Source organism: Geotrypetes seraphini, chromosome 8 (assembly GCF_902459505.1).
Source record: "Geotrypetes seraphini chromosome 8, aGeoSer1.1, whole genome shotgun sequence".
In the NCBI taxonomy this organism is placed as follows: domain Eukaryota; kingdom Metazoa; phylum Chordata; class Amphibia; order Gymnophiona; family Dermophiidae; genus Geotrypetes; species Geotrypetes seraphini.
The window spans coordinates 116,553,464-116,578,655 of NC_047091.1; the positions used below are offsets into that span (position 1 = coordinate 116,553,464).

The 25,192-nt window shown below is 44.8% G+C and overlaps 1 protein-coding gene across 1 annotated transcript; it reads right to left on the reverse strand.

Moving 5' to 3' along the window:
- Positions 1 to 4,412: 4,412 nt before the first annotated feature.
- Positions 4,413 to 24,604, reverse strand: TMEM161A (transmembrane protein 161A). Its single transcript, XM_033955183.1, has 12 exons — positions 24,493 to 24,604; positions 23,763 to 23,866; positions 22,082 to 22,162; positions 21,895 to 21,992; positions 21,163 to 21,319; positions 12,556 to 12,707; positions 11,090 to 11,150; positions 8,019 to 8,162; positions 6,832 to 6,945; positions 5,771 to 5,945; positions 5,494 to 5,590; positions 4,413 to 5,247 (listed from the first exon to the last, which is right to left on the reverse strand). The coding sequence occupies exons 1-12, from the start codon at positions 24,493 to 24,495 to the stop codon at positions 4,982 to 4,984; spliced, it is 1,452 nt and encodes a 483-aa protein (XP_033811074.1). The 5' UTR covers positions 24,496 to 24,604; the 3' UTR covers positions 4,413 to 4,981.
- Between the last annotated feature and the right edge of the window lie 588 nt (positions 24,605 to 25,192).

Sequence of the window (25,192 nt, forward strand, 5' to 3'; positions counted from 1 at the left end):
AGTCCCTCCTTGAGGGTCACAATCCAGTCGGGTTTTCAGGATTTCCCCAATGAATATGCATTGAAAGCAGTGCATGCACATAGATCTCATGCGTATTCATTGGGGAAATCCTGAAAACCAGGGCTGTGGAGTCGATAGATAAATGTTCCGACTCCGACTCCTCAGTTTTTTGTACTTCAGACTCTGACTCCACAGCACTAGTTAATTTTCAGATCGTTAAAATGGAATGTCAAGTTGAGAGAAATGAGCATTTTTGACACCACCTTCTTTTTGCTTTTAATCAAGGTTCTAAGGCCGCAAAAGCTGCTCGCAACATTTGTGCTGTGTATATAGTGGGTGCTATAGCTGAAAGAATCGCTCGTGATTGGTATGCCAAGTTCAAAAATGGAGTCAGTAGATAAATGTTCCGACTCCTCAGTTTTTTGTACTTCTGACTTTTGACTCCAGGAACCCGAAATTTCCTCCGACTCCGACTCCACAGCCCTGCTGAAAACCCGACTAGATTACAGCCCTCAAGGAGGGACTTTGAGATCCCTGCCTTAGTATGTCCTACATGGGTTTTTACCACATACTGTTTGAACTGCAGCACTAAAATGGCCATTTTTTCTATTTTTGGTATTAATGTCCACTCCATTCACTAATGTTGGTAATTGTTTTTAATGGCTGCACGCTAATGCCATGTAAGCACTTGCTGCCTACGGAATGGGTAGCAGTAAGGGCTTGCACGATAATCTAGATCTGTAGCTTGCCTACTCTATACCCCTCAACTAAAAAATATCTTAGTGCATGCCCATTTAGGACTTAATACAGGACAGCTGAATATGTACATATACTCTGGAGGGACGGGGGAGATATGATATAGACATACGCAGCTATCATAGCTGGTTTTAAGAAAGGTTTGGACAAATTCCTGGAGGAAAAGTCCATAGTCCGTTATTGAGACAGACATTGGGGAAGCCACTGCTTGCCCTGGATCGGTAGCATGGAATATTGCTACACCTTGGTTTTTGGCCAGGTACTAGTGACCTGGATTGGCCACCATGAGAACGGGCTACTGGGCTTGATGGACCATTGGTCTGATCCAGTTAGGCTATTCTTATGTTCTTACTTGAAAGGGAAAGGAAAATGGTAAAACTACAGGGCATAAATTGAGGTTGCAGGGTGGTAGATGTAGAAGTAATGTTAGGAAATTCTTTTTCACAGAGAGGGTGATTGATCCCTTGAATGCCTCCTGAGGTGGTGATGGGAGGAAAATAGTTACAGAAGTCAAAAAAGCATAGTATTGTCTAGTTGGTACTTATCTGTTGAATGTCTTCCTTTTCTTTTTTTGTAAAATGCTTAGAATTTGATTAGTATTTTATCAAAAATTTTAATAAACTTGAAACTTGGGAGAAACACAGACGATCTCTAATTAGACAATGAATGGTATAACTTGAAAAACTAAGGCTGTTACTGGGCAGACTTGCAGAGCCTGTATCCAGTATATTGTGATTTGGTATAGGATGAGCTGGGGAGGGCATTGCTGGGAACTTGAAACATGAGGATATTGCTGGGCAGACTTTAGGGTATGTATCTGTAGAAACATGATGGCAGATAAAGGCCAAATGGTCCATTTAGTCTGCCAATTATCTCTTTCTCTCTCTGATATCCCATGTGCCTATCCCAGGCCTTCTTGAATTCTGCAAACAACTCATTTGATGGCAATTCCAATAGTCAGAACCTAAGAATGTTACCAGGTGGACTTTAAATGGCCCAGAATTATCAAAGAAAAAAAGACCACTTTAACCATGAATTTACAGTGGAACCTTTGTTTACGAGCATAATTCGTTCCAGAAGTATGCTCGTAAACCAAATTGCTCATATATCAAAGCGAGTTTCCTCATAGGAAGTAAGGGAAACTCGCTTTGATGTGTTCCACCTCCTTCCCCCCCCCCACCGAGGCTACCGTCGCTGCTCCATTCCCCCCCCCTCCCCTTGAGGCCACCGATGCTGTTCCATATCCCCCTCCCGCGATCCGGCATCCTCCCCCCTGCTCACATCGCCCCCCTCCCCCCGAAACTAAATCCTTTACCCTGATTGGGCACCAGCACCACCGCATAGGACATGCTGGTGCCCAAAGATCCTCCCTCTCCTGGGCTGGATGGTGCGTCGGAGATCCTCCTCCTTGCCTGTGCTGGGCTGGACTGGGCCTTGAGCATTTGCGCATGCTCAAGGCCTTCTGGTTTTGCTCTCTCAGAGATTCTGAATCTGAGAATCTCTTGAGAGAGCGAGACCAGAAGGCCTTGAGTATGTGCAAATGCTCAAGGCCCAGTCCAGCCCAGCACAGGCAAGAGGGAGGATCTTCATGCACCAGCATGTCCTATGCGTTGGTGCCGGTGCCCAATCAGGGTAAGGGATTTCGTTTTGGTGCTCAGGGGGATGTAGGATCGTGGGGGGGGGGGATGCCGGATCGTGGGGGGTGGCGCTTGTAAATCGAGTCAAACTCAGTTTCTGAGTCGCCGATTTTGCAAATGTTTTGCTCGTCTTGCAAAACACTCGCAAACCGGTGCACTCATAAACCGAGGTTTGACTGTATAATGCAATTAACTAATGGGCAAACTGGATGGACCATTCAGACCTGCTGTTATTTGCTATGTTACTATGAATGTGTCTCACAGTAAGCATGCACTAGTGCAGGGGTAGGCAATTCTGGTCCTCGAGAGCCGGGGTCAGGTTTTCAGGATATCCCCAATAAATATGCATGAGATAGATTTGCATCTCAAGGAGGCAGTGCATGCAAATCCATTTCATACATATTTATTGTGGATATCCTGAAAACCTGACCTGGTCCTGGCTCTCGAGGATTGGAATTATCTATCCCTGCACTAGTGCTTTACCCCAGCTTTGTAAAAGGACTCCATAATGTAACATAGGACAGAGCTGGCCATTGGAGGGAGCTGCTGGTTCAGCAGCTCCATTCCCTGCATGCAGAGAGAACTGGTGCTGTTTATGAGTAGCCTTTATAATCCACTGAGGTTCACTTTTGATTTAAGTCGAGGGACAGAGAAAGAAGAGAGCACAAGGGGCAGTTTAAAAACAAATGATGCAGCAGACACGGTCAGAATGTAGATTTCCCTGTAAATACAAAATTAAAGCATGCTCAAAAGGGAAATTCAGTTTTCAAATGGTCTTTCAGCCCTTTGGTGTTTTCACGCAGAAGATTCAATCACCAAGCTTGAAACTACAGGACTGTATGTATCTCAGCTCTTTTTATATTGTGTCCAACTCTAATACATCCAGCCATTTTTCACTGTGCCTGTGGCTGGTTTGCACAGCTCAAAACTTCAGGTCCAATGTTCTCAGCTGCCTCATTTCACAGGTTTTGCAGATTTATAACCCCGGCAAATTTTCTTTGCCTGCTGTCTATATAGACTATCAGTCATTGTCCCAGCCCTCTTGGGTCATGTCTGGGCACCTCTCCAGAGGGGCTGCTGTCTGCATGTCTGAATAGGCTACAGCCGAGGCCCCTAGCAACCACCGCCCCACCACAGGCTTCAACACCAAAAAAAAATGCACATAATTAAGTGAAGCCAGCTAAAGAAGTCCTTCACAACCCTGTTCCAGGCTTAATTTTGTCTGGTCAGAGAGATTATTTTGCTAGAAAAGTGGAACAGTCACTCACTTTTTGTACAGTGCAATGCATGGCACCTTCTGAATTCTAGTGCCAGAGGTTCCTTTTAGTTTTGCTACTGTGTAAGCTCAAGTTACCACAGTGACAATGTTCATAAAAAGAATATTATGATTATAGAGGCTAGAAGTGCCCCCCAGTACCTCTTATGCACACCCCTTTCTGAACAAAGCCTATGAGGAGGCTGGAGTGTGACAGGCTGCTTTGATGGCTTTTTATATGTGGCTTTTTGCATTGAAACACCAGCCTCCACACATAAGGGGGGGCTCTTCAATTTATAATGTCCATTTTGGCAAATATTCATTCCTTGGGAAAGTGCATGAACTATGGGAGCGTTATTGTCTTTTCATTTAACTTCTGCAAAGGTGTTGGGGAGAGTTGCTATTTCTTTCTACAGAGATATGGGGTAAGGAATCTTCCATTTCTGGTGAAACTGAAGGAACCAGCGTGTGGTTTTTGGGGTTACTTTTCAAAGCAAGCAGAAGGGCTTGTGCCCATCCTGGAAGGTTTAAAAGGAAACACTCTGCCTCTATTCAGTCATAAAGAAGAATTGGGGGAGGGGACTCTAATCGTCATCAAATGAATTGTTTAGCTGATTCTGGGGGCCATGAGACTGCTATAGGGAAAAGATCTGGAAAATGCTAGTCTTGTCTGTCCAGCCTGATGTGCTTCAGAGTGACTCCAGTTCCCTTGATTTTTTTTTAAAGAGAAATATTCAAACATTATGCTTAGTTTATACTAAGCCTTGAAGAAAACACATTCATAGTTTATTCAAGTCCTCGTCCCCACAGCCCAAACAAAGATTAAGATATGTACACAGACCAAAGTACTCTCATCTCCACACAAATGCCATTGCCTTATTCTTGATGTACATTTCACTTCACTATTCATGCTGATTTAGTGAAAACATGTCTCAAGGCCTGCTTTCAGTAAGGCACAGTTAGAGCTGTTAAATCTCTGTCCTTGCAAGCACAGCACCTTAGTGGGACTCATTTCTAGGTGTAACACCGTTTCCTTCTTATCAAACATTCAGAGAGCCGTAAAGCGATACACAAACTCTGTGTAACAGAGTGGGAACTGGTATTAACTGTCCTGAACTGGTAACAATGTGTGTGAATTTCTCTTGCATAGTCAAGGATGCCGCAGAAGGAGCAAGTTGTTCACTGCTGTTAAGTAGTGTGTGTTGTAAGAGGGCTTGAATTTCTTTTCAGAACTGCCACTAGGTGTATACTAATAAAGCTCTAGTTAAGACCCAGTAACAGAAACTTTTCATTCAGGAGGGAGATGCATTTACAAGCTCAATTGCCAGTGCTACTATGATGCTACCAGGTACTGGTGAAAATAAAGCCCAAACAGACTGGTGATGATCTGGCACAGGGCCACCCACCAGGTCAGAAAGGCAAAAAGGCCACGATAAAAGAGTGGGGTGAAGATCCCACGTAGCGCACTCGTCAGCTGTGCTACGGTTGCCTGAATGTTTACTTCACTTTCTCCTCCATCTGCTGTAGGGGAGCTTGAGGGGTCTGGCGTGGCCTCGATAATGGGGGAAATTACTGGGAACATGCCCCAAGAGTAGTTACCTGCAAGGTAAACAAAAATGAAACGTAGCATCAGTTTCAAAAAGCAGACAATGACAAGCTGCTGAAGGTAAAACCAGGAGTGAACCAACTGCCACGGAGTCACCTACAGCGCAGGCTCATAGAGCCCCTTTATTTTACAAAATCATTTCCTTGCCAGATGCCTGCTCTGAAGTGGCTGCTACACCGCCAATGGCTTTCATTATGAGTGTGGCTGGAGCAGGACTATACATTTCTGATGCTACTCACCCATTGTCTTCAGAAGCAGTGTGGCGTGAAAGGTGAGAATAACTGGTGCTAAGTATTGCAGTGCAACAACAGTCAGATAGCAAAAAATATGTGAGATCTAGAAAGGAAAAGAAACCAGAATAGCTCAGGATGAACAGTAGTGAGGCAGAAAAATTAGTGTCAACATGACACACAAGCTGTGTGTGTTATATAAGTATAATGCATAAAGATGCATCTCCCCTTCCCCATGAACCTGTGACTCTTCTCCATCCCCCTCCCTCTCCTCCACCCCAGGAACCTTGCGCTGGATCTCAATTATGGTGATGCGTCCAGCCTCCCTCTTCATTTGCTGCACCCAGCTGTCAGCAAGTCCAAGGTATGCCTGTAGGTGACAACGTGTCATGGCACAGCGCAAGGCACAGAGCAGGATGATGGTCCAGAGGCGCACCGTATTAAATGTTGAATCAGACATCCTGTCCCAACCAGAAAGAGAAAAAAATCCCTCAGTAACATTTAATAGATGAGTGCAGAAACAATAAAGTCTCAACAACATGGTGCAGTCAAGATATTTACTACTCAAAAAATGATCTCCCCTACCCCCAAGCAGTTGCCAAAACTGCATTTCGCTCTCGGTTTACACGTGAAACACATCCTGACCCCATCTTTTGTACAGGACTATCACCCTGTTTGGCTCTGAGTCACATAAGGGGAAAGTCAAGGTTTGAAACAAAGAGATGCGCAAGCAGCAGCCTCTCAGTACAAAGTATGCGCACAGTTTATACCAATAAATAGGTGCTTTATAAAAAATAAATGACTCCCCCCCCCCTCCTTCCAATATTTATGATTTAATTAGGGCTCTGTGGAAGAGCTCCCCTTCATGGTGTACAGTGGAACAGTCCAACCACTCCTGAACTGTATACTGGAAATTGTAGGTGGTGGTGGGGGAACTAGTAGTGCAGCAGTCTGATTCTCTGAGATGATTATATGTGTTTGACATAATCCTAGTTCAGTAAAATTTACAGCCTTTTGGCCTCAACACACTAGGTTTGCTGATTGATTCCATTTCATAAGGAACAAGTGAATCCAGTCCTGGTTTTACTTTTCAGCATGCATGGGCTTGTTCTGATTTTTCCCGTTGAGTTTCCTGAGAAATCCATGCATGCAATGCGATAAAACCAGAACTGGGTTAGCCAGTTCCTTATGACATGAGTCAGATGGCATTCCTCTAGTACTTTGTAATACAAGTATATTAGAGGAAAGCCTGTACTTTAGGTGGGTACAAGTGAATTTCAGGTAACAATAGCTAAAATGCACTTTCAGCCAGGTGTTAACATGGCTGCACAGAACCAGCATACTCACAGCTGGACAGACTCTTTGCCTAGAGGCGCCTGTAGCATGAAATCCCTGGTGATGGGCTTTATCCACAGCACCACCACAATGACAGGAGGCAGGAAGCTGGCATGCAGTAAGATCCTAGGAGTCAAGAGAGAGCCCAGGTTAGGAATCTGGGCAGCAAGTCTCCAGGATCCCCTTTCTCTGTCACCCTATAGGTTTATACTTTATTAGCTATCCAGAACTCTGAACCCAGTATCACAATCAGAGATGGGAGTTGCCCTTAAGTGGCGTTATGACAGAGCATTTTTACCTAACTTGCGGTTATAATAATTGTAAAAACGATCACATTCAGATTTTTTTTTTTTAAAAGGGCCATTTCTTGCGAAAGGTGAGCTATTGAAGTATCCTGGCCAGTCCTGGGTACTTAAAGTTCTGGGTTCAGACTGGCTCAATGAGAGATCTCAAGTGGGGCCAAGGAAGCTGCAGAGACCAGGTTCACAATCCCCAGGGTTGGGGTGAAGAGGACAGCACAGTTGCTGCTCAAGGGCCACAGCTAGTGGCTGGATTTAAAGCCTGCGATTGTGGAAGGCTCCCTAGCACACAGCTACAATGAATTAATAGCCTGCAACATCCTATTATTCTGTTGAAATGGGGAAATGCCTAGATGGCTCTGAATAAAAGCTCGGGTGCCAAAATTTCAATTGTAGTTCAGATTGAGTTGGAAGAGAAAAGAAATGGAAAAAAACAAACAAACCCCACCCCTACCTTTATTGGAAAAGAGATGGGTGAGAGAGACTATGATAGAGGTCTTTAAAATTCTGAGTGGTGAAGAAGGGGTAAAACGGAATCAATTTTTTACTCTTTCAAAAAGGACAAAGACTAGGAGGCAATGAAGTTATATGGAAATACCTTTAAAATAAATAGGAGGAAATATTTTTTATACTCAACGAATAGCTAAGTTCTGTAAGTCATTGCCAGAGAATAAAAAAGGTTTGGATAAGCTCCTGAAGGAAAAGTCCATAGTCTGCTATTGAGATAAACATGGGGGAAGCCCTGGGATTGCTAGCACGGAATATTACTACTATCTGAGTTTCTACCAGGTGCTTGTGACCTGGATTGGCCACTGTTGGAAGCAGGATACAGAGCTCAATAGGCCATTGATCTGACCCGGTATAGCTAATCTTATGTTCCCTTCCCAAAAATATACCTACTGCAGCAAGGGTCTATCAGCTGCCATCTTTAGAGCATCCAGATGAGTCTGAGCCAATCGCAGCCCTGGGAACGTCAAACATGCACCAATGATGGAGCAGAAAGCTACCAGGCTGAGTTTAATGGCCAATCTGCTGACAGGGATTCTGTGAGAGTGGAAACAAGTAATAGGTTCAGCAAGGCAAGATACACACATCATACAGCACACACACTCCAGAACCTAAACCTCCACGTTGCTTTAGGATCACTGCATCACAAATCATTAAAATGAAAATTTAGCAGTTCACATTTTAAAATCAGTGGAATCCTAAGGAATGAATTAAATAAGGACAAAAAAGAAAGGCAAGCAATATCAGGGAAAAACAAAAGGACCCTCATGAGCATCTCTCTAGTGCCTGCTTCCAGGGCAGGATTAATTTGTCAAGGGCCCCTAGGAACACAAGTCCACTGGGCCCCCTGCCCAAACCACCTGCCCCACCCCACCTGCCACCTGCTCTGCCCCCATTTATTTACCTATTTTCTTACCCAATCCAGCATGTGCCCTTTTTTCTTTCTCCTCTCCACTTCCTTCCCTCCTTCCTTGCCCCTGGTCTGGCATTTGACTCCTTCCCTCCCCTCCCTGGTCTGGTATCTCCTTTCCTTCCCCTCCCTCCCATGGTCTTGGCATCTCTTTCTTCTCCTCGCCCTTCCCTGGTCTTCCTTCTTACCTCTCTCTCCCCAATTGGGTGAAGCAGCATTCCCCCCCCCCCCACGGCTGCCTGGTGAGGTGAGATCAGCTTCCCTCCCTTCCACTCCCTCACTGCCCACCGTCCGTAAGTGAACTGAACCCAGGCAATAGGGCTCTAACACTATGTGCGCCGGCTTCCCTTCTTCGATGAAACAGGAGATTACATCATGACAGGGAGGGAGGAGAAGGGAAGCCGGCGCACGCAGTGTTAGAGCAAACTGAAACAGAAAAAATTGAAAGCAGATACCAGACTCTGCATGTCATGCAACATCAGAATAGAAACAAAAACAGTGCAAAAACAAAGCTAACAGACATAAATTCTCAACACTGACATAATTCAATCACTAAACTGAAAATAAAATAAAATTTTCTACATTTGCTGTCTGGTGATATTAATATACTAATCATCTTGTTCTGCTTTCCTCTGTCTGTGCTCTTTTAACTCTTTCCAGGCCTCCTTTCCATCTGCTATTTTAACTCTTTCCAGGCCTCCTTTCCATCTGCTATTTTTTTTCTCACCTTGCCTCTGTCCATTCAAATCTTGCCTTCTTTATCACCCTTCTTCTTTTTAAATGTTCAGCTACCTCTCAATTCTCCATCTTCTCTCAGTCCCTAGCTTTCCCATCTCACTCCTTTCCTAGCCTCCTATTTCCTGCTATCTACTCCCCAATACCACATTTCTACCACTGTACTCACTGCTCTCTCACTCATCTTGCCATCTCCCTTTTGACCTCATCCACATGGCTCACCACTTTCAGAATCCTCCTCCCTCTCTCCTCTGGTCAGGCTATAACTCCCTGTCCCTTTCTTTCCATCTCCTAGCATCTTCTTATCCCAGTTCTCTTCCCTCCCCTCCCATGGGTCCATCTCTCCTCCTCTATCCCCATGGTCCAACATTTTGCTCCCACTCTTTTCTGGTTTTCTTCTTCCCTCCCCCCTTGATGCTGAACAATGAAATGGAGGGGGAAAAAAGAGATGCTGCATCTCTCTGCCTTCCATCCACAGGCCTAACATTTCTCCCTCTCTCCCTTCCATCCCCAGATCCAACTTTTCTCCCTTTCTCTTCCCAACTGCCCTCATCCCATCGCTCCCCCTGCCTGGTCCACCATTTCTCCCTTTCTCTTCCCAACAGTTCTCCCTTCAAGTATCTCTTTCCCTCTTCATCCACACCACCCCAGATCCAACTTCTCTCCCTTCAGACCATTGCCCACTCTCTCTATCCTCTGTTTCTGGCCCCATAAGCACTCCCCCCAAGCCCAATTTAGCACTTCTTTTAATACCTTCCCCCTCTGTACTTACCCAGTATGTTCTCCCCCTTCTCTCCACTCTCATGCATCTCTACCTCACTCCTCTCCCACCACCATGTCCAATAATTCTCTCTCTCCCCAATTGTTCTCCTCTTTCTTCATCTCCCCATGTGCACCATCTCTTTCCTTCTCTCAGACACCCAATTCCCCTTTTTATTCTCTCCCTCACCTCAGCTTCTTTTTCCCTCTCTCCCTCCGTTCTTCCATCTTATGGCTCATGCTCCCCTCCCACTTTCCCTTCATTCTGTGTCCTAAATTCATGCCCCTCCTTCCTTCCTACCATCATTTGCCGTTTGTGCTCCTTCCCTCTCAAGTACCAACACATCCTTCTCTCTCCCTCCCTTCTGTGCTGTGGATGTTTAGCTTCTTGCCGGATCCCTCCTCTGTCTTGCTGCAGTGTTCGCTCAAAGCTGAAGGCAGTGGCTCCTACGTGTCTCCCGCAGCTGATCTGGAAGTCTTCTCTCTGAAGTCGCAATGTCAGAGGGTACGCTTCCGGGTCAGATGCAGGAGGCATGTAGGAGCCGCTGCCTGCGGCTTTGAGCGAACACTGCAGCAAGATGGAGGAGGGAGTTGGCAAGAAGCTAAACACCCAGGTGGCAGAGGAAAACGCCCATCGCCCTCAAACGGGGTTGCATGCGGCCCATGGGCCATGGGTTGGACACCCCTGTAGAGAGGAAATTGTGGCGGCAGGGATTGGGTAGCTAGCAACCTGCCAGTTACGCCGAGCGGGGGAGGGGCCTGGGGGAGCGCCGATGCCGGGGGTGGGGGGAGAAATTGGAACCCTGAGTCAGTGTGCCCTCCTTCAACGGGCCCCTTGACAGTTTCAGGCCCTAGGAACGTGCCTACTGGGCCTATCCGGCCCTGTCTGCTTCTCCTTTTCCTATCTTGCAAGATGCTTCTTGGCACAGGCTTGAGGCAATATTTTTAGTGGAGCTTATATTTGGTGTGTGCAGCTGCAGTTCAGATACTTCAAGGTAGTACACTCCAGTCTCCAATGCATACACAAAAAATGGTACAATCCAGCCCTGTGGCAACTTACAACCAATCCCATCCCTGCTGCTTCAGGAAGAACTCCAGGTTTTCATGAAGATTTGCAAAACCTGCAGATACAAGCAAATACAAAACAGCATGAGGAGGATAATAGGATGTATGCTGAGGACCACTGCAGAAGGAGATAGAATTATAAGGCTGAAGGGGACAAGTGTAGAGACCCAGCAGAGAAACAAAATCTGTCATCTCTAAGACTGGAGGGCCCTGAGCCGTGGTATAATAGGTAGGGTTAGCATATTTGTCCACGAAAAAAAGAGGACACGTAGCCCCACCCTGTTCTGCCCCAGTCCCACATAAATCTCCTCCAGTGAGCTCAAGGCTGCATCTGGAGGGCCTCCGAGTATGTGCAGATGCGACGTGATGATATCTGGAGGGCCTCTGAGCATGTGCGGATGTCAAGTGATGGTATCTGGAGGGTCTCCAAGCATGTGGCCATGATGATGTTACATGCAAGCATGGACACCCTCCAGACGTGGCTCTCTGCTCCTAAACTCGGACAAACTGCCTGGTTTTCAAAAACTGCCCTGACACCAAAACAGTCCTCTAAAAAGATAACATGTTTGGGTAAATCCAGACATATGGTAATCCTAATAGTAGGGAGGAGTTGGGGCGGGAGGGTGGGGGTAACCGCCCTAGGTGCTGTGTTCATGAGGGCACTAGCACCTCTCCTCTCTGCCCCCACCCCCCACATACCTCTTGAAATGTTTGCCGGTGTGAGCATCATCTTCCACCTGTTGCTGTCGGCCTCGGCTCCCTTCTGACATCCCTTCCTGGTTGCTGGACCAGGACATGACATCAGAAGGGAGCTGAGGCTGGCGCAAGCAGCGGGTGGAAGATGCTCCTCGCGCTGGCAAACATTTCAAGAGGTGCACACAGTGCCGCAGGAAACAGTAGGGAGGCACATGGTGCGGCTGCTGGCCACCAACCTCTCTTGCTACAACACTGGCCCAAGATATTGAGCCCATCACTCATAAGACTGGAGAGCCAAAGGGATAGGCACAGAGATATAGAGCCCATCACCTACAGGACTGGAGTGTTTAAGGGATGGGTATAGATATATAGAGCCTGACACTTCTAGGACTTAAGGGCTCAGGGGATGGAGTCTATCATCTCTAGGACTGGCGATAGAGCTCATTTGTTTTGTTTTTTTACCTTAGGGTTAAGCAATCTAGGTTTCTGAGCTTTCCTTGCAACAGGAGAGAAATGTTCCTCTGCATTTAAGAGAATACAAACCTAACTTTTTAAGGTAAGGTGATCATAAAGCTCCATGTCACTGCAGACAGGCTAGTTTCACCCCAACTGCATGCATGGAGATATAATTCTCAGTTCCATAATAAAAGCAGGTGCTGGGGGGGGGTCACCCTCTCCAACCTGCTGCACTCTCATTTTGTTCATTAGTGTTGCCACAGCATTGCCAGAGTGGCTTCAGCACTTTTCCTAGTGGGAGTTACTGACCAGACTCCAGACCAAACTCCAGGTACTCTTCCCGTACAATCGTCGTCACCATGGCAACCAGCAGGAAGAAGAATGCGAAGGTTAGGCAGACTGAGCGCTCCCCGCCTTCCTCTGAGCGGAAGTAATGGTGCATCACAGTGAAAAGCACCCTTCTGTGGGAGTGTGGTCAAAGGCCATATTGGAGACTCTCCCAGTCAATGGTTCTAAATATTACATTATGACACATTCCACCATTACCCTAAAAGTTCATAGCAGATTCCAAATCTACTACACCAGGTACAAATCTGGTTAAACAGTTCTAAGAAAAGAATTCTCACATCAGTTCAAAAAAGGTTTTGAATAAATACGTGTATGTGTTTAACAATCTCCTGAATGTCATATAATTTACACACAGCTCTTATATAAAAAGGAAGTTTATTCCACATTAAAGGTTCTTGATAGAAAAAAGAACTTAGACCAATGACTGAACTATTTTATCTGCCTAGGACATGGAAACTGTATATTACTCCTGGTGAAATTCTGTGTACAATATTTCAAAATTCTGCAGTTTATTTGTAGTGTTTTGCTTAGAATTCTCCTATCCTGAGGCCCGAAATCCCTTCCTGCTTTTTCCTTTCTTAGATTCCAGTCTCCTCAGTTCCCTCTCACTCCAGCTGCTATTCTGTCTCCCTCTAAATCCCACCCCTCTCTCACTTGCGGAGACAGAACGAGGCTACTTGCAAGCAACATCAAGAGAGAAGTTGAGAAGTTTTTAAATTAGGAAGAAGGGGTAAGCTGACAGTCAACCAATAGAGAGAGTCGATGGTTCGGGAACCAGTATATCCGGAGGATACCGTGCAAGAAGATAGAGGGAAAGACTCACCAGATCACAGGCAAGACAGATCAAAAAGGACACAAAAGGGAAGGAAATACAAGAAAGGAACAGGCCACAAGCTCAAGTGTATGTACAACAACGCAAGGAGCCTTAGAAATAAGATGGGTGCATTAGAAGCTATGGCACAAAGAAATAACGTTGACATCATAGGCATCACAGAAACATGGTGGACTGAGGAAATCGTCTGGGACACTATGCTACCAGGATACAAGCTATACCGCAGAGACAGAGTGGCTCAAAAAGGTGGGGGCATTGCCATATACATCAAAGAGGGAATTGAATCTACTATAGAGAACACGGCACAACTAACGGATAAGTTAGAGTCTCTATGTGTCAAAATTCCGGCAACAAATGGCCTGGAAACGAAGATCTGCATCTACTACCAACCCCCAGGGCAGTCCAAAGAAATTGATGGAGAAATGACGGATGAGATTAAACGCTACTTGGGTGACTTCAACTATCCGTGAATAGACTGGAACCTAGGCACCTCCTGCTGCATTAGAGAGACCAAGTTTTTGGATGCTATAGGCAATTGCTTCCTGGAACAACTTGTTAAGGAAAACACTAGAGGAAATGCAATTCTGGACTTAATTCTAAATTGTCTACGAGGACTGGCACAAGATGTAGAAGTAGAAGGGACGCTGGGAAACAGCGATCACAATATGATCCGCTTCGATCTGGACGCAGGGGAGAAACATCAGACCAAAACGACAGCCACGGCACCGAACTTCCAAAAAGGGAATTATGAAGGGATGAGACTCATGGTAGGGAAGTAGATTAAGAAGAGGATAAGCACTGTAAAAACGCTAGAGCAAGCTTGGTCTCTTTTTAAGAATACAGTCACCGAGGCGCAAAATCTATATATACCGCATATCAACAAGGGATCAAAGAGGAAAAAGAACAAAGAACCGGTGTGGCTAGAGGTGAAGGAAGCGATAAGAGGCAAGAAAACTTCGTTTAAGGAATGGAAAAGGTCAAAAATGGACGAAAACTGGAACAAGCACAAACAACATCAACACAAGTGCCATAAGGCGGTAAAAGAGGCCAAAAGAGACTACGAGGAAAAAATAGCCAAGGAGGCAAAGAACTTCAAGCAGTTCTTTCGATATATTAAGGAGAAATGACCCGCGAAGGAAGCGATGGGACCGTTGGATGACCATGGAATAAAAGGAGCGCTAAAGGAGGACAAAGCAATCGCTGACAAACTGAACACATTTTTTGCATCTGTATTTACCGAAGATGTACACAGCATACTGAAATCCATCAGGCTATATGCTGGAAATGAATACGAAAAGCCGACAGGATTGACGGTAAGTCTATAGGAGGTGTGTAGGCAGATTGATAGGCTTAAGAGCGATAAATCCCCGGGACCGGATGGCATCCATCTGAGGGTCATCAAGGAACTGAAAGGGACCATAGCTGAACTGCTTCAACTAATAGCCAATCTGTCGATCAAATTGGGAAAGATTCCGGAAGACTGGAAGGTGGTGAATGTTATGCCGATCTTCAAGAAAGGTTCAAGGGGAGATCCGGGAAACTACAGACCGCTGAGTCTGACCTCGGTATTGGGAAAGATGGTAGAGTCACTGATAAAGGACTGCATCATTGATCACCTTGATGGACACGGGCTGATGAGGACCAGTCAGCAGGGTTTTAGCAAAGGCAGATCATGTTTGACAAACTTGCTGCACTTCTTTGAGGGAGTAAACAGACAGATAGACAAGGGCAACCCGGTCGACATTGTATAGCTATATTTTCAGAAGGCGTTTGACAAGGTTCCGCATAAACAACTACTTCGGAAAATTGCGAGCCATGGAATCGAGGGTGAAATACTCACGTGGATTAAAAACTGGCTGGATCATAGGAAACAGAGAGTGGGGGTAAATGGACAATACTCAGACTGGAAGAACGTCACCAGTGGGGTGCCGCAGGGCTCGGTGCTTGGACCCGTGCTCTTCAACATCTTTATAAATGATCTAGACATTGGTACGACGAATGAGGTGATTAAATTTGCGAACGATACAAAGTTATTCAGAGTAGTAAAGACACAGGGGGATTGCGAAGATCTGCAACGTGACATAATCAGGCTTGAGGAATGGGCATCAACATGGCAGATGAGGTTTAACGGATAAGTGTAAAGTGATGCATGTAGGTAACAAAAATCTCATGCACGAATACAGGATGTCCAGGGCGGTACTTGGAGAGATCTCCCAGGAAAGAGACTTGGGAGTTATGATCAACAAGTCGATGAAGCCGTCCACGCAATGTGTGGCAGCGGCAAAAAGGGCGAACAGAATGCTAGAAATGATAAAGGGGATCACAAACAGATCGGAGAAGGTTATTATGCTGCTGTACCGAGCCATGGTGCACCCTCACCTGGAATACTGCGTCCATGGTCGCCGTACATGAAGAAGGACATGATGTTACTTGAAAGGGTCCAGAGAAGGGCGACTAAGATGGTTAAGGGGCTGGAGGAGTTGCCGTATAGTGAAAGATTAGAGAAACTGGGCCTCTTCTCCCTTGAACAGAGGAGATTGAGAGGAGACATGACTGAAACATTCAAGGTACTGAAGGGAATAGACTTAGTAGATAAGGACAGGTTGTTCACTCTCTCCAAGGTAGGGAGAACGAGAGGGAACTCTCTAAAATTGAAAGGGGATAGATTCCGTACGAATGTAAGAAAGTTCTTCTTCACTCAGAGAGTGGTAGAAAACTGGAACACTCTTCCGGAGTCTGTTATAGGGGAAAACACCCTCCAGGGATTCAAGACAAAGTTAGACAAGTTCTTGCTGAACCAGAACGTACACAGGTAGGGCTAGTCTTAGTTAGGGCTCTGGTCTTTGACCAAGGGCCGCCGCGTGAGCGGACTGCTGGGCACGATGGACCACTGGTCTGATCCAACAGCGGCAATTCTTATGTTCACCCTGAATCCCCCTCCTGGTGCATTATGGGGATTGCAGCACTGCTTTCAATGGAGAGAATCAGGCACTAGTGCTTGGAATGTAAATTCTAAACCAGTACTAAAATGGGTAACTTGGCATCTCTGCAGATGAGGAAACTAGCTGCCAGGCATGGTAGGCTGATTCAGTCCTGATTTAACCCAAGTCAGAATCATAAGCCCATTCTTAAAATTGGTACATGTAGGACTGGACTAGCCTGAAAATCCAAAGCCAGCTGAGAACCCAATTAAAGCCCAGCTTGACCAAGTTTTTAGCAGATATAGCACAAAGCTCTGAAAGGTAAGGCTGTCAACTGGATCGATTCGTAGGACAGGGTTGATCCAGGCCTGTGTTTACCCCAGTGCATGCTGGGACTTAAGAGTCTTCTTTTTCTTAGGGAATGCAATGGAAAAATCTGAACTACAAGTCCCTACATGCAGCAGGGTAAACCCAGGACTGGATCAACCCTGTCCTCTAAATCTGGATCCAGTTGGCAGCCTTACTAAAGGGTCATAATTGGAAATCATGATGGGGTTGGATCACTGGAATAGATGCACTGCAAACTTTAATACCTGCAATATCTGTGGTCCTGATAATATTTTGTTTTACACCTGACTGATTTTATTCCAGATATACTGTCTTATTTTCTTGTGAATATCAAGAAATACTACCTCAAGTCTGATCTGATGATCTGTGAGCTACCTCATGTTCACCCAGACTCAAGGAGACCATACACACAAGCCCCTGAATTCTATAAGAAGTAATAAAAATTGTGCATGCAATTTAATTGAATAATGAGTCAATTAGTGCCAATAATTGGGATCTTACTGAGCAATTACTGGTGTTAATTAGTTTTAATTAAAAGTTACACACCTAAATTTAATGCATGAGTCAAAAAGGGGGTGTGGCAATTGGAGGGTCACGGGCCATAAACTGTCTTCAACCACTGGTTCACGGACTGGTGCCAGTCTGCAGAAATTTTCTGCCGGTCCACAGGGCTGGCACGTCCATTGGGCAGAAGACAGTGTTCTTCAGCTGCCGGTCCACGGTGCGATCAACGCGGCCTCTTCAGACCAGCTCCGAGTGCTGCAGTGCACAAAGCCGTGGAAAAAGGCTCCTATTAGTCCTGCACCTGACACGGAAGCTTTCTATCTGACATCGCAACGTCAGAGGGAAGGCTTCCAGATAAGCCGCTGCCCACAGCTTTGTGCAATGCAGCACTCAGGGAGCCGGCCCGAAGACGCCACGTTAATCGCACCATGGACCGACCCGAAGATAACACCGGGGGGCAGGCCAGAAGGCAAGGCACAGCATGGAGGGAAAGAGACAACAGCGGTAGGGGGAATGCTTTTATTTTTTTTATTTAGTGATTGATTTACATCTGATGTCTGTTCAGGAAGAAATGCATTTGTTTATTTTCCTCTGTGGTTGTACTGCTTGCAGAGTCTTGCATCTTAGGGTTTGTTTGTAAATATTAGTACTTTTAGTTTTTGGTCCTGCATTTGCATGGGGTTATCTGTTTTCTGGTAGGAATGAATGTTGAAAAGCATACAATGTGCTTTGTGTATTTTAATTTTGTGCTTAACCGTTATGTGTTGTTAACACGATTATATTGTGTGTGTGTGTGTGTGTGTATATATATGAAAAATGAATGGAAAAAATGGTGTTACAATTAGTACTATTATGGGGGTGGGGTATGGGGCGGAGATTGGGTGGAGATGGGCACGACCTAGCCCGGTGTTCTTCAACTGCTGATCTGTGGACCGGTGCCGGTCCACAAAATAATTGTTTTATTTCCGCCCGGTTCATAGGTGTCAAAAGGTTGAAGAACACTGACCTAGAAGAAGCATTATTTGTCGGGTGGTGATAGATCAGAGAGTAGATATTTGAAGACTTGAAGTGTCAAGTCTCTGCTGTGGTAAGAAGGCATGGGCCTGGATCATTACTCTTTCTAGTCCTCAAGCAAGACAAGCTCTTACTTGGGACAGGGATTTGAGGCTTTTTTCCTCCTTGCTATAATAATCATCACCTCACCATGCAGTTGGGGACTCCCTGCCCTGTTTGCTGCCCCCTAACGCCGACCCTGAAAGGGGAAGAGATGCCCGAACAGCCTGTTTGCCTTTCCCTAATGCCGGTGGGCCCCCCTGATGTTTTCGGGCAGGCAGTCAAGGACCCAGAAGGAAGAAAAGAATTTGTGCGCTGCCAACAGGTGTGTAAGACAGAGAGAGAGAGAGGGTGGGGAGAGGAGAGGGAAGGGGGAGAGAAATGCTGCTGCACCCAATTGGGGAGAGAGAGGGAAGGAGGGATAAGAAAGATCAGAGAAGGGAGAGGAAGGGAAGAGAGATGCCAAGACCATGGGAGGGAGGGAAAGGAGATACTAGATCATGGAGGGGGAGGGAGAGATGCCAGACCAGGGGAAAGGAAGAAGGGAGGGATAGAAAGGAAGAAGAAAAGCTAGATAATGGAGGGAAAGGTGGAAGAGAAGGAGAGCAGAGATATGCCAGGGCATGGGAGGGGGGAAGGAAAACTAAGGAGGCAGATGCCAGACCAGAGGTAAAGGAAGGAGAGGAGATGCCAGAACATGGAGGGGGAGGGAGAGATGCTAGGGCATGGGGGGAGGAAAGGAAGGAAAGGAAATAGGGATGCCAGAACAGAAAAAATGGGGAGGGGGTGAAGCTGAGATGAATCATGTACAAAGGAGAGAAGGGGCGCAGGAAAGACAGTTTATTGAAGGGAAATAGAAAGAGGGAAGATGCCATATGGAAGAGAGAGAGGGTGGACACTAGATGGAGAGGGCAGACAGTGGATGGAAGTACAAAAATGATGAAAAGATGAGGAAAGCAGAAACCAGACAACAAAGATAGAGAAAAATTTCTATTTGTTTTATTTATTTATTTTTGCTTTAGGATAAAGTATTATTGTAGCTGTGTTGATAATCGTTTATTAATAGAAAATGGAAATAAGATGATACTATTTATTGAACTAATTTTAATACATTTTTTACAAATTCAGAGATTATAACTCCTTTCCTCAGGTCAGGACAGGGATACTGTAACAGCAGTATAGTTTACTGACCTGATGAAAGATTTTTTTAACCTCTGAAAGCTAATTGAGTAATGTATTAGTCCAATAAAATGGTGGGCACTAAATTTTCTTCCTGCCATGCCCCATGCCTTCTACACAAATGCAAAATATAAATTGGTGGGCTTCCCAAAGCCCTGCCAGCTGAAGATCTCTTCCTATAGGAAGGAAGGGGGGGGGATTTGGTCAGAGATGTTTGGAGGTTGCATAGAAGAAAAACTACACTGGCACTAGTATGGTAATCTTTGTTGTTTGCTTTGAATTTTAAAATAAAATAAATGGAAATAAAGAAGTAAATGAGAAAATAGATAAATAAATGGGGACATGGCAGGGTGTGTGGAAGGGGGCAGGGAATGCTGGGGTGTGGAAGGGGGCAGGGCATGGTGGGGTGGGGTGGGGCAGGGGGGGGCCCAGGGGACTTGTGTGCCTAGGGGCTCTCAACATTTTAATCCTGCCCTGCTGATACTGTTAATTAACTGGCATATTTATTTGTTCTATCCTGGATAGTAAATTGTTGTTATTCTCTTGATTGTATTGGCTTTTCAGCCCTTGTTATTTCTATTAGAAAATTCAATAAAAATTACTTGAACTAAATTAAAAAAAAACCTCAGAGAAATGTGTTTTGCAGATTGTTCTTCTTGTGTTTCTGGCCAGGATGCCTATAACTGGCTACCAAGATGTCAAACCATGGTAAGAATTTGGATGTTTTTTAAGGGATTTTTAAATTTAATTTTGGATTTTTTAATGAGAATAACTAATGGTCACACTGGATAGATCATTCAGGTCCTTATCTGCCATCATTTACTATGTATGCTACTATCTCAAAACAGATTATAGTACAGTCCAGTGCTCAAACTAAGCTGCCAGTGACCCCAGTAGCCAGTTAAGTTAACAGGACATGCAAACATGTGTGGACAGATTTGAATACATCACACACCCAGTATATGTAAATTCATCTACTGTACTGCATTTCCTGTAGATATACTGAAAACCTGACAAGCTGCAGGATTTCCAGGGTGAGTTAGGAAGTTAGGCTGCAGGCCTGGGCAGGACCATAAAGCAGAGTTCCCTGCTGCTGCTCTGGTCCCTCTCCTTGCTTTCTGGGAGCACATTCAGAAATGGCCCAGGTGTAATGGTCTGCAAATGCCCCTTATGACATCCCTCCAGTGAATGAAGCACAGGAGTTCACATAAGGCCTGGATAGAAGCAGTACAGCCTAAACAAACAGACCCACCTCTGGCCTCACCATTGTGTGTGTGTGTTTTTAAAACAGTCCATAAAAATGTTCTGTAGCTGAGTAGGAAGTGTAGAGACCCTGCTGTATCCACACCCTCTCCTAATCTTCTCTCAGCAAGGAAGCTCATTAGACACATTTACAACATGTTAGCCGGCCTCACCATTAGTCTTAGATTTCAGCCATGGAAACTCAGGCAGTACGTTTGTTGCCTCACCCAGGTCAGGCTTTTGGTTTTATTCCATGACAACAAGGACCCATGGCTCTGGTTTTCCAAATTAAATCCCTATGGTGAAAGGGCAACACCAGCCTGTTGCAGTGATCTGGGTAAAGTAGCCACCCTCAGAGCTGAAAAACTGTCAAACTTTTTTCATTGGTAAATTTATAGCTTAAGTTCCTACAACCAAAGGAAAAGTGTTATCCAAGGAATCACACCAGTGACTTGTTCTAAAACTCCTGGGCCAGAAAGTAAAGGATACATTGAAAAGAAGACACTGAGCAAGCACCAGAGAACCCCAATATTCACATCCTTCAGTGGGTCAGCGAAGCAGTAGTAACCCTCTGTGAAAATGTATACGGCAGTGGCATACAGTGCAAAATCCACAAACCACTGGTACTCCAGGAAATAACGAAGCACTGGAAAATACAAAGAACAGGCAGATTGTAGCACTCATTTGTTGGGGTACTATTCTTTTTTAGGGGTGGGTGTTTTTTTTGCTCAGTGCAAGGCAAAGATTTGTGTGGCTGTAAGTGTGAGATCTTGTATGCTCCTCTATACAGCAGTATGGAGAGTCAAAGGTGGGGACTAGAGAATGACACGGGGTTAAATTTGCCTCTGTCCCTGTGGGATCTATCTCCATCCCCATCCTATTCCCGCGAGTTCTGTCTCTATCCCTGCCCCATCCATGCAAGCTCTGTCCACATCTGCACAAACCTCAAACACTTGCAGGGATGGGGCAAGGACAGGGACAACTTACAGGGACAGGACAGGGATAGAGATAGATCCCATGGGGAGAGGGACAAATTTGTCCCCGTGTCATTCTCTAGTGGGGACTGACTATAAACTGTAATATATCCTTAGTGCTCTAGACAGGAATAACTGAGCACACTGGATGGGTCAATTGGTTGTTTTCTGCTGCCATCTGTAAATCCATGGATATAGTACAAGTAAAAGCAAACTTGATCACTTGATCCCTTCTGACATGACTCACCAAGAGCATCCACAGCAATGATGGGTTTTGTCTCTAGGTGGAGGTCGATGTCCTTCGGAACAGACAGAGGTTTATCCTCGACCATGTCATTCAGTCTCCTAAGAAACAGCAAAGAGGTAGCTGGAATCAGGTTTGGAGATCCCTCCACACACCTCAACCTCTACCCGACACTTCTAGATCTTCTCACCTGTCCCTCCTGACCTTTGGCTTCTGTTTCCCAGCCAGGGCATAAAGTTCTTCTTCTGAGGGATGTTTGTACCGATATAAGCTAGTTTAAAATAAGCCACAAACATTACAAATCAATTAAGAAACTAAATTAATTTTCTTGAAGACAATGTGAATTTAAATTATAAATTATAAATGTATTATGCAATTTTGGTTATCAAAAGAAGCACCTAGTTTTTGGCATTGGAGGAACCAGTTTCATCGTCTTTTGTTATTTGAGATTTGGGAAGTTAGGCGTTCAGCTAGGAAAATTCTTGTATGTTTATGGAAATTTGGGATCCATATATTCAGAATCTTTCAACTAAGGCAAGAAGTTTAATTCTTAATGATTTACACTGAAGCTATGATTATTTATTTAAAATTCCAGTTCTTATTTTTATTATTCTTTATTTTTGTCAACTTTCATTGGGTCTGGGGGGGGGGTTAGTTTTTGGGTTATTTTATTTCTTTAATAAAAGGTTTACACATAATTTAGGGGGGTAGGGAAGGGAGGAGGAGGGGATGGGGAGAGGTGAATAGGAAAAGGGAAGGGAGGTAAGAAATAGGGGGAGGGTATTGAGAGATGTAATGGATAATTTGGAAATATATTTTGAAGAAATGAAAGACATTTGATGGAAATTAATATGATGAATTTTAATGTAATGACTATTTTATTAGTATTACATTATTGTATATTTACTGATTTCTTCAATAAAATGTTATAAATTAAAAATTCCTATATATCTGTCCCATTTTAGCTTCTGGGGAAAAAACACTTTATATGGTGTGTGTGCAGCCCCTGGGTCCAAGATACTCAATAAAAATAAGTGAAGAGGATTGGCAATTTGCCAGAAAATGAACTTTTCAGGGTTTTTTTTGTCAAATTCCAATAATTTCTTTCCCATTTACAGGGCTAATGTTAGGGAATGGTTACCTAGGCACATGTGGTCCCAGTCTGCCTGAAGCTGAAGAAGGCATAGCTTGCCAATGGGTTCTCGGACCCCTGCATGTATAACACCAGTCTAGTTGCGATTAAATAATTACAAAAAAAATACATGCCAATTCCAGAACTCAGCACCATTTGATCTTGAGATCAGCAACACTTCTCACCTTCACTAGGTCTTTGCTCTACCCCTTAAGAAAGTGGAGTAGCCTAGTGGTTACAGCAAAACCAGGATTCAACACCTGCCTCTCCCACCTATTGGCCTTAGGTGAGTCACTTTATCCTCTATCAGCTGAAAACTAAAATTATAACCATTTTGGAGCAATGATCTACCTACTATATCAGAATGTAATTCACATGTTTAGAAAGGGTGGTGCTTGATTTAAATCTAAAAGGGAAAGAACTGAGCAAAATAATAGATCAAGTTTTCATTCAATGTTTGTTTCTAATTCCTGGTGACTGCTTCCATCTGACTTTGCAGACCTCAGGCTAGATTGTTACAGGAGGAACGTGGGAAATAAAGATCTTTGCATTTTCTTCTAAAGGACCTCTGAGAATAAATGTCACTTATTGTACTCTGTGCTACATTTCCACTCATGAGATCTTTTTTACTACTATACTTTTCTGTGCATGTCAGGAATGCTCAGCTTTTGCTCTTGGTGTCCTCTGTAAATACTGATGATTATAGTAGAAGAAATTTTCAGGAAGGTTCAGCACACACCTGCCATTGCACAGCAGCCAGCGAGCAAAAGACCAGTGTGGAGACATCTTCTGCATGATGCTGGCCATTAGTAGACTTACCACCAGCTGCACACCCATCACAGCCTGGTAAAGAGCACATAACATGATTAATAAGCAGGGGACTTGTGTTATAATTTATAAAGAGTAACCATAGCCCCTTAAGCACAATGTGAGAAAACATGGACTGAGTCGACCAGTCAGGATTTGATCTGTCTCAGCTAGCACCTTAGTACTACAAGGTACAGTAAATGACCCACTACAGCTGGCATTAGTCTGACTTCCAGTATGCCATGGGAAGAGTCGGATTGAACATGCAGAGCAGACAAGGTATGGGAGTGGGGAATGGGCATGCAGAATAGATTAGGTATAGGGCTGGCAGAGTGACAAAATGTACTGAAACTAGACCAGATATCTATCTAGTCAAATGCATCTATCCATTTATGGTGCCAAATCATTGAAGTACATGTGGACGCAATACAGGTGTATATCAGCATGCCTAGAAAGTACGGGAATAGCTGACAAACTGGGAAGCAGAAGTAGGTTTGTCATTTGACAGGTGGATGCAGTTTTGCACGGTTCTACCCCATTGATTTGGCTTAGTGTCAGACTTGATCCGGGCCTCCTCCAACTGCACAGCCTGCGTGCAAAGCGCGCTCCGTGCTAATGCACTGGCAGCGCATCTCGGACGGGCCTGATGACGTCAGACTCACCATAGCCCCAGCTTTACCGGGATTCTACAGGCACGGGCCTCACGCACAACTTTACAGCCACGTGCCCCGGAGATACTGCTCGGAAAAGACACGCCCCCTTCGACCTTTAAACGCCCTCAACAGCGCGAGCCAATCAGTTTACTGCGGAGACAAGGACCAGCGGGCTGTAAGCAGGCAGTTTCCGCTTAGGACATTGCATGGTGGGAGTTGTAGTCGCTGGCTGACCTGCTGCTATGTAGCGTGAGGCTAGAAGGGATTCTCGAAGTTTTATTTTAAGTCGGTGCAGAGCTGCTATTTTTAAGCTAGCTGGATAATGTTATGGGCACACTGGTTAGGGTCAGGATTCTTCCTTGCCGAATGAGTCATTGTAAAAATGCCGCTAGTTTACTGAAAAGGTCCCAAGTGCCTATACATACCAGCATTTTAAAATGCAAAGTATAGTACTCCTTCCTTGAAATAAAGAAGGAGCTTGTTCAATATTGGGGGCGCTCAAGCACTCATTGACAATGACGCCTATAGAGCTCGCTTCTATGCAAGTGGGGTTCCGCTAGGAAAAGCTTTTTTTTTTAATGTTCTGCTCCGGGTAATTCATTTTTTTCATAGACTAATCGCCATCCTGCAGCCTGATCTTTTTAAAATCGAGTGTTGTTGTTATATTAATATAGGTATTCCTCCTAGATTAATATATTATTTACTAAAG